Raw genomic sequence first — 14419 nt, forward strand, 5'->3', positions numbered from 1 at the left:
ACTCACTCTTGACCTCTCTTGGCACAGTAAAACGCGTTAGCTGTGCACAGACGGGCAAAAGGCTGGTGATTGTGGCTGATAAATCCAACTAACTGCCCCTATTAGCCTTTTCATCCTCATACTGTCTCAACCCTTATGTAACCTCTTTGTCAGGCCAGGGAGTGACTCCGGATCTAGGATCAGTTTTCTTTCCTTCAAACAGAAATCATTAAAACTCACATGAGAGACTCAACAGTCCGGCTTCGACAGAGAAAGTGGCTTTTGTTCAGAATAAATAATGGAATCATAAAGGGTGCGTGTTTCCCACTATATGAGGGCGGAGTTTTCTCCCTGAGGTCCTGAGCCAAACTTGGAATAATGTCATCAGAGCTCAGTTCTGCGGATGAGGGGAAGAGGAGTTTAGGGAAATTGGCCTTTAGAGCTGATTTCTAGCCAAAGATCTGTCTCACTAATTGAGAACTGACCTTAAACACAGCCAAGGATCAAGTTCTTGTTGGTTAATATTCAACCCTGGCAGCTTCTCGCTGTGCCTGAAGGGGGATTTGCAAATGGCACTTTAGATTTCGGGAGCAGCCAGACACTCTGAACATGGGCAGCAGTCCGAGCCGAGGGAAGAAAGTCGCTCCTGCGTGTGTCAGCGAGGTGACCGTGACCAAAACAACCGCCGGGGTCCCGTCTCCCAAACAGGACAGCCGCATATTCAAGCCCCTGAAGATCCACGCGGCTTTAAGGAACGCGCGCAACCGTGCGCAACAGGACTGCCACAGCCAGGGGCCCGACTCAGACTACTCCGGGGAGGACGAGGACATCGATGCTGAGCTGGACACGGTCCTCGCGGACTACGAGGAGCGAGAGAGGACCAAGGTGAAGAAACCACCTCCAAAGAAGACTTTTGTGAAATCCAAAACGTACGGACTGTGCCACCTCGGCCGGGAGGACACGGAGGACGAGGTGAGCGCGGCTCCTCGGCTCAGCGCGTCGGGAGGATCCGAGGAGCCACGTGTCCCTCGCGGAGGAGCTGAAGATGTAAACAAGAGGAGCAAGGATGCTTTCACGCACAAAACACACACAGTGTGCACCAGTCAGCACAATGTAAGAACTTTTAGGTTTCTAGTATTTGTATTGTGTTTATTATTGGAATACGCACAACTTGTAAGATTTAAATCACAGTTTGTTTGTTTTTTTAATTTTTTAAATTTTAAATCAACAACGTTCCTGGATTAATGATCAGGTTGTTTTCCTTCTGTCTCTGGTTTATGTCAGTCCTCTTCCTCCTCACGGGGCTTTTTGACAAGAGGGTCTCAGCTGGACTCTGTGCCCACATCAGAAAAACAATTGTAAGTAGAAAACTCTGATCAATAATTAAATGATTGAGCTCAGTGGAGTAGTAAAATCCGAGCAGGGCCCAGATCGAGTTTAACTCAGAGGGATCCAAATACCAAGTCTTTGTTGTCAGTGCAGATCAGATTAGTCAGACGTCTGCAAACAGGACAGACACAAACAAGAGTGTTGCTTTGTTGGAGCTTAGTGTGAACTTGAAGCACAACTGTGAAATATGAAATGTATAAAGCCTTGACCACAAAAACATGTATTTCATACCACAGGCCTTTTCTCCACGATGCCCTCCTTAACATATCCAGTGGGGAAACTTCATTTGATTGTTTAAATGGGATTTTAATCAATAAATGAGGCCATGTCTGGTTTGAAAGAGAACAAATATGTCATTTAGATTTGCTGTCCTCATTCAGCAACCTGTTGACATGCTTCCAAACTCTCCCCAGGACTTTTGGCAGCTGCCACAGCTCCTCTCTCACCATGCCAGTCATCCCGTACGATGGATCTGAAGAGGAGCTGATGGACACTATTGAGCGAGAGTTTAGTTGACCCCCCCAGCTGAGGAGCTAGTGTCCCCGGGATTATGTCTTTATATGGGATACAACAGTTTGAGAGAGGGAACCAGGGTTGAATCAGACAAACTCTCTGCGACACAGGGAAGGCTATACACTTCACTCCATGCAGGGTTTCCTGGGTAAATTTAAACGCACACGGCTGAACTCCTTTGGATTTACACAAGTCTTACTTAACAACAAGAGACAGTGTGATTCCAGAGTTATCACAGCAGCAGCCTGAGCAGATGCCTGGAGGTTTGTCCTCTCAGAGCTGTTGACTGACAGAGGCCTGCCTGGTTTGTTGTCTGCCGTGGTGAGGTTTCACCCTCTCAGCCCCGCCGACCTCCCACAGAGCACGCACCTTATTACTAAACCTTACTTTAACTTGTCTGTTAATAAGTGAGGGAGTGAACACAGACTTTTCTCTAAATGCCGGACCTGCACTTCTGCACATTTAGGCCCATTCCTAAGGGCGTTGTATATGCAAAGATAACATTTTTCCACCAGCAGCCCATTATAAGGCTATATGTTCTTGTGAGTGGCAGCAACCGTGCAGAGGTATGAGCCGACATTGTTTATTTAAAGGTTTTCCTTCCTGACCACAGTTCCTGCTTTTTTCTCCACCCTGAAGAAGAAGGAATGTGTGGCAACACAGACTTTGAGTCAGACCCAGTTTGACACATCCAAGCACAGGGGCCTGCTGCCGCCTAGTGGTGGAACCGAGTAGCTGACGTGCTTGAAAGATTCTGTAAATTCTTCATCAACAAAACTTGTCACTGTTCAAGGAAAAGTATATTTCAACCAGGATGGATTTTGTAATTTTTTGGTTTATATTGCAATTAAAAATTTACTAGATCATGTGATCAGGATGGAGAGAAACTGTGAAACAAATCTTCCCACTGTGTTATTTGATCATCACAGTCATCACATAAACACAATAAACAATAATATATATAACACTATAAAATATTTTTAACTACTACCCTGCAGTGTGAGATAGACATTCTCACTGACGGGAGAACCATACATAAATAAAAATTGTACTGATATTGCATTGTTGTTGGCATTTAGGTGAATGTTGGTCGTTCAGGTGGGTTTTTGCTTCTTTGAAGTCCTGTAGAACGACGTCCTCTGCTTCACTGCTGCCAGGAGTTTGGGAGGCAGGAGAGGAAACTGGTTCCTGAGCATCTCATGGCTCCTCACGTTCTTTGCAATGAAGTCTTCACAAATCCTGTGAAAAGATTTAACAAAAACAGACATCATTATTACATCATTGGATTATTTATAACATGAGCTATAAATAAAGAGCGAGCTATTTTTTTTATCTTTTTGCCAGAGCAGGAGAAGATCAGGTGAATCTATAACATCATTCAAAATAAAATTTTGTTTTTCACGAAAAAAAAAATACAATAAAAAAATTACCTGAATAGAGGATACGGCTGCATCTGGAAAACGAGTGCATCATTGCAGTGACCCTAAAGCAAAATATAACATGGTGAGGTTTGATTTCAGACAATGACTAGTGAACACAGTTTGGTCAAAGGGGATTTTTTTTTTTTTATTTACAGGGTTTTTAAGTATTCATTTACTTTTGATATTGTTGATTTGAATGGTGAAGAATACAACCTACATAAAATGTGCATCAAAATGTTTAATTCTCTATTAACATCGTTTTGTGCCTTTGCTCATGTGAAGTCAAAAAGGCTTTAGATATTTATTTTTTTTGTTGAGAAAACAGCAACTTCATTTCTCAGGATGATTTTTCCAAAACTGTTAAAATTGTTTTGTTTTTTTTTAAGGTTGGGTTGTTTTTCTCTCAGTGGTACTTACAGTGTCAACAAGGAGGATGTAGTCACAACTTCCACCGAACACAATGACGTCAGAGTCTTTCCCTGGACACGCCGTGTGCCACAACCTCGAGTCGGAGAAATAACAAAAGACACAAACTTAAAATTTGCTCATATTCTTACAAAAAGACCATCCGTCAACAAGTGATAAATAAACCAGACAATACATTCACAAATGCACCGTGACAACAAAGTACTGATGTGTTGCTACCTTGGCTTATCCTTATAGGGATGTTCGACTTCTCTCCACGTTTTGGTTTCAACATCAAGCAGCCACCCGTCACCTGATTGAGGAAAGTGTTGTTTTTTTTTAAACAAAGGATGAGAGGAAATATACATAAAAAACAAACAAACAGGTTTTCTTACTCATCGGTTTGCAGTCTAAACTGAGACCCCCGAACAGGAACAAGGTGCTGTCTGATACCGCTGTGAGTGTGTGCCACGACCTGCCCACCGGAGCCGAGGACACCGGATGTCTGGAAAACATGTTTCACACAATCAAGTCAAAGAAAAACTTGGCAAAAACATAATACATAACATTTAAAAACGAATTAGAACGAGAATTAGATAATAATAAATATGCCAATAGAGGATGGTGATTTATCATGATTTCATAGTTTACTGAGTTACACCACACACTCACATTTCTGACCAGGTCCATGTTTCTAAGTCGAGACAGTGAATGTCAGTTGTTCTGGTTTCCTGTGTTTTAAACAAAGTACAGTTACAAATGTCAGACTTTGACGTTTTGTGTTGTATCAGTGAGAGAATGCAGATATGAGAGAGGAAGTCAGCAGCTTGTGGAGATCTCACCATGACTCGGCCTCCGCACACGTATCCTCTGTGACCAGCGGTGGCGCAGGCGTGGGCAGCCCTGGGGGCTGGAGCACGGCCCTGCCACACAATTAAAAATTTAAATGATGCGTATTTCATCATTTAAATTTTAATATAAAATACTGCTTACACCTCTGTGTCGTACATAAATTTGGCTTAACTAAATCATTGCATACAAGCACGTGGCTGACTTACATGGGTTTTTGGTTCACTCCAACCCTCGTGCCTGGGGTCAAATATATGAACCTCATTGTTCCATCCCCAGAAAACATCCTCCACCTGACAACAACAACAACAACAAAAGAGCTACATGATACTAGGGAGAACAATTCTATTTGAACCATTTTCTTATTGAGGCCAATAAAACACAAAAGTTACCCAAGCTGCTTCATCTACAATGAAGCTTCTGTTCCTGCTGTCGACATCTGTCAGGAGCTTGTGACCATATCCTCCAAAGTAGATTAACCTGGATTATGACAAAAGAAAGAAAATTAGAATTTAAACTGAAATAAACACAACTAATACATAAATAAAAATACACAACTTTATTATTTGGAAATTATTTGAAAATTGACAAATATCGGAAACAAAATATTGAAAAAGAAAAGACGTGAATTGTATACTGAGCTCCCCAAAACGTACATGTATCAAACTGTTTCCAGTCTGTGAGGTATTGACAAGTTATCAATTACTGTGTTTAAGTATTAGTTGATGAACTTTACAGTGCTATTTTCCAACAGCACGTGAATCACCGATCTATTGAAGTGGACGTCCTCGCTGTGCTTACCGTCCTTTATAAACCCAGCAGGAGAATTTGTCTCGAGGTGACGGAGCAGAGCCCGTCTGGTGTGACATCTTCCTCCACCTGTATTTACCATCCGTCAGGTTGACGCAGTAGAGCTGTTGGGAGGCAAACACTGGTCACTTCCTCAGGTCACACTTTTACAGAGCCGTGACCTCTGGGGGACTGAAGCATTAATATACATCTGTTTCTGTTTTGCAATGAGGAATAAATTGCTTTAAAATGTTGGCAACAAATTGAGAGAAAAGCTAAAGATCTTAATCACACATACCTTAGTGTTATAAAAAAAATCAACATTTATGAATTTAACCACAAATAAATACATTTTAAAAACATGTGGATCAAAATCGAGGTGTCTTGAGGTGGGCGGAGCACCAGTTACCGGCCTCACCTCATTGGTCTGTCTGTCATCACACCCTCCAAATATGTACATGGTTCCATTCAGGGAGCAGCCGCAGCTCCCAGACATTGAGGGAGGCACGTCGCCTGTCATGTGAAACACTCTCCTTCAAAAAACAAGACAAAAATGTATAAGACACACAACGACTCAAACACACACGTGTCGTCACACAGTTTCTAACAATAGAGGCGACAGCAGAACGCTCTGGTGATGATTCTTTTTCTTACCAGACACCTTGTTGTAAGTCATACACCCAGATTTCATCGCTGGGTAGGAACACTTCATCATTAGCAATTGACTGTAGAGAAAGAAATATGTCTATTATATGACTTACAGCAGGATAATGTCTCAAGACTTGCATTGCAATGTTATTACTGTAAGTATTTGGTATTAAATGAAATAAATACACTTAATTCAAAACGTGCTTATTTTTTCAACAAAAACTTTCCCTCACAGTTTCAGTTAAATCCATACTTGGGAAACATAGATGTAATAACCACTGAACAGATTTCCCAGTCAACTGGTGGAAAGAAGGACGGGACCTGGGCCAAGAGAGAACCCGTTGGATTATGTGTGGATCAGGATAAAGGGGCGGAACTAGGGAAATTTCCTTTTATAACTTTCTTTAACTATCTGTGATTGAATGGAAATTTGTTTGAGGGGAAAAAGAGAATAATTCACAGATCTTGATGGAAACATCTGGCACATTTAGGGGACTAAGATAAGAAAATGCTTTATTAGTCCCACAATGAGGCATTAGTAAGTAACAAGTTACATGCAATACTTAAGTGTAAGGAATATACAAAATATAGAAAAATATGACTAGAATTAACACTAAAATATACAGTGTAAAACCATTGTATTGCACAGACAGAATGAATATAGCACAGTGAGTATTACACAGCAAAGAGAGTTAAACTGCAGTCCATTGAGGGGTTCAGTATCTTGCCCAAGGACACTTCGGCATGCAGATGTGGAAGACTGAGGATCGAACCACTCAACCACTCAGCCACAGCTGCCCCCGGCTAAATAATATGTATTAAATGTTTGGCAGTGTGGCCTATGTATGAGATGTCCTGTGTGATCAGAGCTTGTAATAGCACTTTGCTTTGGGACTAGTTTATTACACAACTTGAGGTTTAGGGTTAGGGGTGTGTTAGTTTGTTTTTTTGTTAACAGTGATCAGAAAATATCCTTGAGCACACACAGGTTATTTTGTGATTGTTTGTTTGTTTATCTGACTGTTTGTTTGTTTGTTTGCCTGTGTGTTTATCTGTCTTGGTGTTTGTTTGTCTGTGTGCTTGGGTTATCTGTCGGTTTCTCTCACCACGTAGCCCCCCCACACGTACAGCAGGTTGTCCTCCAGCACCGCCGTGTGTCCGCTCCTCTCTCGGGCCACCAGCTCCGAGCGGTGGGTCTCGAACTCTGGATCCATGGCTGTTCAAAAGAAAAAGAAAAAGATGGAGACGTGTCCTCGAGGCTGAGATGAAACAGACGAAACTAATCGTGTCACATGTGAAATCAAACATGCATGTTGTTGTTGGTGGGGGTGGGGGTCGGGGGGGGGGGGGGGGTTGTGTTGCTGTTACATGTTTCGCAGCCTGTGTTGGTAGTGTGACGTTGCGCTGGGGTTCAAACACAGAAAGATCTTTCCACAGAGAATCACGTGAAACAAAGTGAAACACACTCACAGGCTGCAGCACGATGCTCAGTCGCTCCGAGCTTCTTCCTCTGTTGTGAAATACAAAACTAAATTGTCCATTTGACGTAAAAACGGCAGGAGGACGTCGACGTGAAGCTGCTAAAAGACCCCACAATAAACATCCGGTTTTAGGTGTTTCAAAATAAAATAAACCCATTACCACCTAGCCCAGTGAATGGTGTGTTTATTAACGCCATAAGACATAAGCTAAATTAAATATAATAAGGGTAAATAGAGGAATACAATTAGATCAAATATACTACATAATCATGAAAAAATTAAATATGTTTGAAAACAAATGAACACACCACCTGTCTGTGGAAAGTGGTCCAATCATGTTCAGATCTGTACTTGACTGGAACAGCTGTTGGGTTCAGATCACGTGGTGTTCACACAAATGGTCAAACTACAGACCCTATTTCCCTTATTTAAAAATAGTCACCTTATACATGGGTTTCCTTTTGGTTTGGCACCTCTTTTATTTATTTTTGGCTGTAAGACTTTAACTTACCTTTCAAATCAGACCAGGGTTATGGCTGAAATCGAAAGGGTTGAAGAACTATAGATATACAAAAAATAGTTTGGGTACATGCTCTTCAGAAAAAATGGAATGTGTCCTTTTAAAATATTGCTCATTATCATGTAAGTATACTCAGTGACCACTGTATTAGGTACCCCAGTACAATCCAATGCAAACTAATCCTGCCCTGACATAACATTGTCTTTATAGACCAGATTTAATTGTGTAAATTAAATTACATGTTTATTATTAAGGTCATGGTAAAAGATGGTGTTGTACTGTACTTCATTATTTGAAAGGTATTTCTAATTTATCATCAGCTTCACATACATGAGGGGTTAGAACCTAATGGTGTAACAGTGTAAATTAGATATAACATATTAAATTCAGTGCATACATTTGTATGTTGTCTTGATTTATAGATCTAGAGTGTATGTCAAGATTTGTCCCGAAATGTAAATAAAATAAAAAAAAACAAAAAGAAATACATTTCATAAAACATGCTTATTGTTCCAACTCAAGAGAGCATTGTCTAAGCAGTAGTCTACAACTCTGAACAACAAGAAACACACAGGAGCAAACAGGAAGGGTAGGACCTGATGAACCTGTCAGATGACCCAGGGTCAATAAAAACCCTGTTGTACCTTCAAGGACCCCTGACCCCTGATGTTACTGCAGACTGGGTATCATGTTCCTTACAACTTCCAATTCAAGTCAGTACATACAGTAGATTATACACATTAGTTTAAACCACAGTTCCACAAACCAACAAGAATGGCAGAATGAAATCCTTGGACCTTTATGGGGGTTAGTTTGTGATCAATTTAATAACACATATTTATCAGGTTAAATAAAGCTCATCAACAAAATACAAGTGGAACATGTTAAGGTCAAAAAAGCTAAAGGTTGACAAAGATCTCATCTAAAAAAACTGAGACAAAATATATTTTTATAATATTCTTTATAAATGTTTATACTTTACTGGTAGAAACTCTTACACTCAGATCAATCAGATATAACAATATTAGATTTGACTATTTTATGATGATTCATTCATTTAACAATAATATTTAATATTATTCTTTTATAAGTAAAATACTAGTAGTTCTCTTAACATTCTGTATTCATGTGAGCAATTACACGATTTTATAGAAACACAGTAGATCTTTTATAATTTAACCTCATTATATTTCATTTTTATTTTACTTTAAAAGTGCTGTGTATATGTACGTAAATTGGATGAGTATCATTATTATTTATGTTATCATTATTACAGTTATCATTGCAAACAAAAATAACAACTGTTTTAATTTTCGCTGCTTTTCCGCGAGTCTTCAGCGGAAGTGATGAAATACATGCGGAAGTAGCCATTTAGCGCCAAAGCTTGAGTCGGACAGAGAGACAGAAAACGAAAATGGATGTTGCTCGCAAAATAAAGACCAAAGTGTCCGCTGGCTTCAAGATGCGGGGACTCATGCTGCGGCCGTATGTATCGTTGTTATGTTCTAAACATTGTTTTGAAAGTTTGAAAGTTAAAGCTGCTGCTGCTCCACACGCTGAGCTCCCAGTACATCTGTCAACTGGGAGAACGTGGATCGGTGCTCCCTGCTTTGTTGTGTATGAGTGGAAACAGGAAATAAACAATAACAGCGACGGGTTTTAATCATCTTGTGTTGTGAAGACGAGGACTTTACACTTTACCAGTGAACTGAAGAGCTCTCTGTTCATATTTACACTCGTTTCATTCCCTTATCTTTAAAGTAGCTCCCATCAATTTCACCACAACCTTCACTTATTCGTACTTATCTGAATTTAAATCTGCAGAATGGCCCACAGCAGAATGATAACTATTCTATAACTGCCTTATAAGCAGTGTCGTGTCCTCATCAATTTAACGTTTCCGCACTTTAACCACAACTGCATCTCCTGTAAACGGATTTCAATACATGTCCATTGTTGTTTACAAGTTAAGTTAAGTACAAGTTAACACAAACGCACACATTTTCTTGGGGTGTTGTTATAGTTTGTAGTTTTATAGTATTAGTAAAATAAATGATAACCCTATTTCCTTGATTTCTTGCACCAGTGACGCCAGCAAATACTTTTTAGAGGCGCTGGAGTCCGTCGATCCTGCTGAGCTGGATGATGTCATTGAAAGAGTCCTGGACGCAGTGGAGAAGCAGCCATGTAAGTAAAGTACAGTAACACAGTCGGTCTCTACAGATCGCAGTGTGTTTGATGCACAATATGTGTTCATGTTGTGACCACAGTGTGTGTTTTCCCAACAGTGTCCTCTAGTATGATAGAGCTGCCTGTGTTGGAAATTGCCGTGCAGGACTGCACTCAGTCTTGTGATGAAAGCATGTAAGTGGGGCCGCAACCAATTACTGTTTCATGTGGTATATTATTTAATTTCTATATTTGTAATAATTTAATCCTGATGCAAGTTACAGTATGTTGTCCATTACAAAATAGAAGTAGTATGCACTCATATCCGCTAGCCATTTTAAAATGAATCTGAAACATGCACAAACAGGTGGCACATGAAGTATTTCCTTGTCTTCCAGAGATAACGTCTTCAACATCATCGGAGCCTTCCATGTGCCCAGATACATTTACAGTTTGGAGCGGAAGAAATTCGTACCGTGAGTCAAGGGAAAGCTCCTTCTAACTTTGGCACCAAAATGAAACTAAAACATTTCTCCTTGTTGCTCATGTTAGACCAAGTGTAGACATTCACATGCAGACCTTTGCTCGTAAGCAATGGTTTAAAAACATTTATATCGTCTGTTATTTGTTTTATATTTCCATTCAGCATCAGTATGACCAGACATCCAACCCCCAGCCTATGTGGTTTCGCCAAAGACAAAGCTGAACTCTTCAGGGAGCGCTACACAATCTTACAACAGGTCAGTAATGATGGGCTGCTCTCGCTGCTGTTTACAAGCTGTGCAGTTTGTACCTTTTATTTATTCAGACGTATTTTTTATAGCGTACACATCGGCACGAGCTGTTCACCCCACCTGCGATCGGAGCTGCTGTTGACGAGGGACAAAACAAATTTCAGGTATCACATAATCGTCATTTGAATCATCATCATCCCTTTGGAGAGAAAACGATTTCACTTACAGATCGTTCTGCTGTGATTTGTCTTTAGCTGAAGACGATCGAAGCGTTGCTCGGTAGCACAGCTAAACTCGGGGAGGTGATTGTACTCGGGATGATCACACAGCTGAAAGAGGTGAGTTAGAGAAGCTTATACATTTCTGTTTGAGTTCACACAGAGAAAACACATCTTTGACTTTTTCTAGCTCCTTGATAAAATCTCAATATTCCCGTCTGTCCGATTTACAAAAAGTGTTTGTTTCTTAAATATTTCTTAGGGTAAATTCCACCTGGAGGACCCAAGTGGAACTGTGCAGCTGGAAATGTCCAAAGCAATATCCTTTAACCTCTTTGTATTAGCCTGTCAACAAAGAGTATTTGTGTTCTCTTATAATCTGTGGCTTTTAAAAAGGATGAACTCCTTAACGACGTTCTCACCAGTTTCACAATGGCCTGTACACAGAATCCTGCTTTGTGCTGGCAGAGGGTAAGAAAACTATTCCTAGTTAATAAAGGGGGGGAAATGAAAAACCATAAAATGTCATGTGACGTATCTTATCAGTAGTTTGCCTTTTCGTCTTTAGGTTGGTACGAGGACTCGGTTTTCCACATCAATGGTTTTGGGTTTCCGCCAACAGAGCCATCGTCAGCCACAAGGTCAGTGGGTTTGAACAGAAGTGTTGAGGCAAACTCACTGAAAGTGGAAGTAGGGAGCTGTCTGCGGTTATTGATCCAGCCTCATGTTAGATAATGGAGTGAGTCAGAGGCTGTGAAGTCATTAGACTTTCTCTGTTTTCTGTTGTTTGGTTTGCAGTGAAACTGTCACTGAATTAATTTTGATCCTGTTTCAAATATCTTACAATAGCTGAGAATGGAGACTTGCTTTAGTAACAGAATGATGATTTCATTGGATAAATTATTTGTATTTCATTACATTACATTTCATTTAGCTGACGCTTTTATCCAAAGCGACTTACAATTAGTGCATTCAACCATGAGGGTACAATCCCAGAACAACAAGAATCAGTTACAGTACAATTTCAGGTTTAGGTTTAATATTTAGTTGGGTTTTTAAGTATCTTACGGTAAATCCTGCATTGATAAACGATCCTTGCTTCCTGTCCAGGGCGTACTACGGCAACATTAACTTCTTCGGGGGCCCGTCCACCACCTCAGTGAAGGCTTCTGCCAAGCTGAAGCAGCTCGAGGAGGAGAACGAGGATGCCATGATGGTAATTGCTTCGGACGTGTGGCTGGACAGTGTTGAAGTGATGGAAAAGCTCAACCTCATGTTCTCAGGTCTGCTCTTGCACCATGGTCATGAACTTTAAAGGTGTTATCCACGAGACACTAGTCACATTCATTTTGCACTTTGTTTTTTCAGGCTATGCAGCGATGCCTCCTACCTGTTTTATTTTGTGTGGGAACTTTTCTTCTGCTCCATATGGAAAAACACAGATCAAATCACTCAAAGGTGAAACCCACCACTCATAACCTGTTGTAGTTATTAAGATCTCTGTGTTGGGTAAATTACTGCATTTCAGAATGTCATCATCTTTCTCTTTTTAGAGTCGCTGAAAGCTCTCGCTGACGCCATATGTTCATACCCCAGCATTCACAGCAAGTAAGATCTGACTCCAACTCAGCTCTATTGTTAACTGCTGTAGTTTCCATACGTTTGACTGAAGTCTGTTCATCCTAAACCTGCAGAAGTCGCTTTGTGTTTGTTCCTGGTCCTGAAGACCCTGGTCCAGGCACCATCCTGCCCAGGTAAACGCAATCTTCACATCTGGAAATTGAAATGATAATATGAGTTGTGTTTATTGTTTTTGGATCAATGAGGATAAACTGAGTATGTTTCCCACAGGCCTCCCTTGGCAGACCACATCACAGAGGAGTTCAGAGAGAGGGTGCCGTTTTCTGTGTTCACGACTAACCCATGCAGGTGAAAACCAATATGTGACTTTTATCACATGAGGGCATATTGTGTGATCAGGGTTTAATTGTTGAAGTCACTACATAACTTTACAAGTGACATACTTTGAAATGTAAGGTGTTATGAGAAGTGTTCTAAGACTCGTGACATAAACCACAGTGACTGAACCTCACTGTCATGGTGTGTTTCTCTTGTCAGGATCCAGTACTGCAGTCAGGAAATCGTCATTATCAGAGAAGACCTGGTCAATAAGATGTGTAGGAACTGCGTGAGGTTGCCCAACACCAACCTTGACATTCCAAACCATGTGAGTTTCAGCTTCTCTACAGCTAAACAAAACTTTTCTTAATTGAGTGAAATTTTCTGTCTTGTACACAAACACACACACAAACATATACACAGGAAGAAAAGTACAAGTTGTGTTGTTGAAAGTGTTATTTCGCTTCATACACAGTGTTCAAAAGTCAGTAATTATCTCTAAGTGTTATCAGAGCAATGAGTTGTTGCTGCAAAGATTTCTTAACACAACATGTAAATTCTTGTTATTCTTTTTCCCCTTTCCCCAGTTTGTTAAGACCATCCTATCTCAGGGTCACCTGACCCCGCTGCCTCTGTATGTCAGTCCTGTTTTCTGGGCCTATGACTATTCCCTGCGTGTCTACCCGGTCCCCGACGTCATCATCTTCGCAGACAAATACGACCCCTTCAGCATCACTAACACAGACTGCCTCTGCATTAACCCGGTATGAAACAAATGTAGTTTAAATTAGTTTATCTTATCTTTGAAAAGAGAATGTGTTTTTTACAAGTGGTAGTGGTTTAATTAATATATTTTTGTTCTATTAGCTGATTCGCCTCACTTATATGTTTTGTAAACGATTTGTGATTTTATTTTTTGACAGGGCTCATTCCCAAAAAGTGGCTTCACATTTAAGGTGTACTACCCATCTAACAAAACCGTTGAAGACAGGTACGATGTTCTTCTTACATTTTCAATATCACATGATTCCCTACATTTAACTTTGCTTTCAACATTCACTAATGTGCTCACTTATCTGTTACAGCAAACTTCAAGGGCTCTAAAGAAAACCATGGATCTCCAAGTTCTGCTGTCTTCATTCGTCTTTGTACATTGTCTTTGTATGATACTGTGTGTTTAAATGGACTCGTAATAAACCCATTGATTTTTTTTATGGTATGTGACTGTATGTATGTGTTCTGTTATGAATAATAAAGATTTTACTCCTGATATTGAACATTTTGATATCTTTGTGTTTGCAAAACAATCAGCTCCGGTTTGAAAATGCATTTTATCAGAAGGTGTACACATATTAGGAATTTGTTATGGTGTGTTTGAGCTGAGCATAGAAATTTAATAGGGAAC

General features: G+C 40.3%; 3 protein-coding genes across 4 annotated transcripts; 2 read left to right on the top strand and 1 right to left on the bottom strand.

Moving 5' to 3' along the window:
- The first annotated feature begins 368 nt into the window (after positions 1-368).
- LOC133962331 (uncharacterized) lies at positions 369-2752 on the top strand. Its single transcript, XM_062397883.1, has 3 exons — positions 369-1092; positions 1264-1337; positions 1782-2752. The coding sequence occupies exons 1-3, from the start codon at positions 589-591 to the stop codon at positions 1882-1884; spliced, it is 681 nt and encodes a 226-aa protein (XP_062253867.1). The 5' UTR covers positions 369-588; the 3' UTR covers positions 1885-2752.
- On the bottom strand, positions 2441-7581 carry LOC133962330 (kelch domain-containing protein 1-like). 2 transcript variants are annotated; one of them, XM_062397881.1, is made up of 14 exons: positions 7464-7581; positions 7100-7209; positions 6000-6070; positions 5764-5878; positions 5358-5470; positions 4949-5036; positions 4766-4849; positions 4550-4630; positions 4380-4438; positions 4103-4212; positions 3948-4020; positions 3720-3804; positions 3312-3364; positions 2441-3120 (listed from the first exon to the last, which is right to left on the bottom strand). In XM_062397881.1, the coding sequence occupies exons 2-14, from the start codon at positions 7205-7207 to the stop codon at positions 2976-2978; spliced, it is 1185 nt and encodes a 394-aa protein (XP_062253865.1). In that variant the 5' UTR covers positions 7208-7209; positions 7464-7581; the 3' UTR covers positions 2441-2975. The 2 variants fall into 2 exon arrangements, with proteins under 2 accessions (XP_062253865.1, XP_062253866.1); XM_062397882.1 differs by lacking the exon at positions 7464-7581 and having other exon boundaries at positions 7100-7336.
- Positions 7582-9365: 1784 nt separating this feature from the next.
- On the top strand, positions 9366-14284 carry pole2 (polymerase (DNA directed), epsilon 2). The gene is made up of 19 exons (XM_062397352.1): positions 9366-9479; positions 10081-10181; positions 10283-10358; positions 10562-10639; positions 10810-10903; positions 10987-11061; positions 11152-11235; positions 11378-11434; positions 11538-11586; positions 11684-11756; positions 12226-12398; positions 12484-12573; positions 12669-12723; positions 12810-12869; positions 12967-13044; positions 13234-13342; positions 13602-13778; positions 13938-14005; positions 14100-14284. Exons 1-19 carry the CDS (start codon positions 9409-9411, stop codon positions 14116-14118), a joined length of 1587 nt encoding a protein of 528 aa, XP_062253336.1. The 5' UTR covers positions 9366-9408; the 3' UTR covers positions 14119-14284.
- Positions 14285-14419: the final 135 nt, after the last annotated feature.

The sequence above is a fragment of the Platichthys flesus genome, chromosome 10 (assembly GCF_949316205.1).
Source record: "Platichthys flesus chromosome 10, fPlaFle2.1, whole genome shotgun sequence".
NCBI classification, from domain to species: domain Eukaryota; kingdom Metazoa; phylum Chordata; class Actinopteri; order Pleuronectiformes; family Pleuronectidae; genus Platichthys; species Platichthys flesus.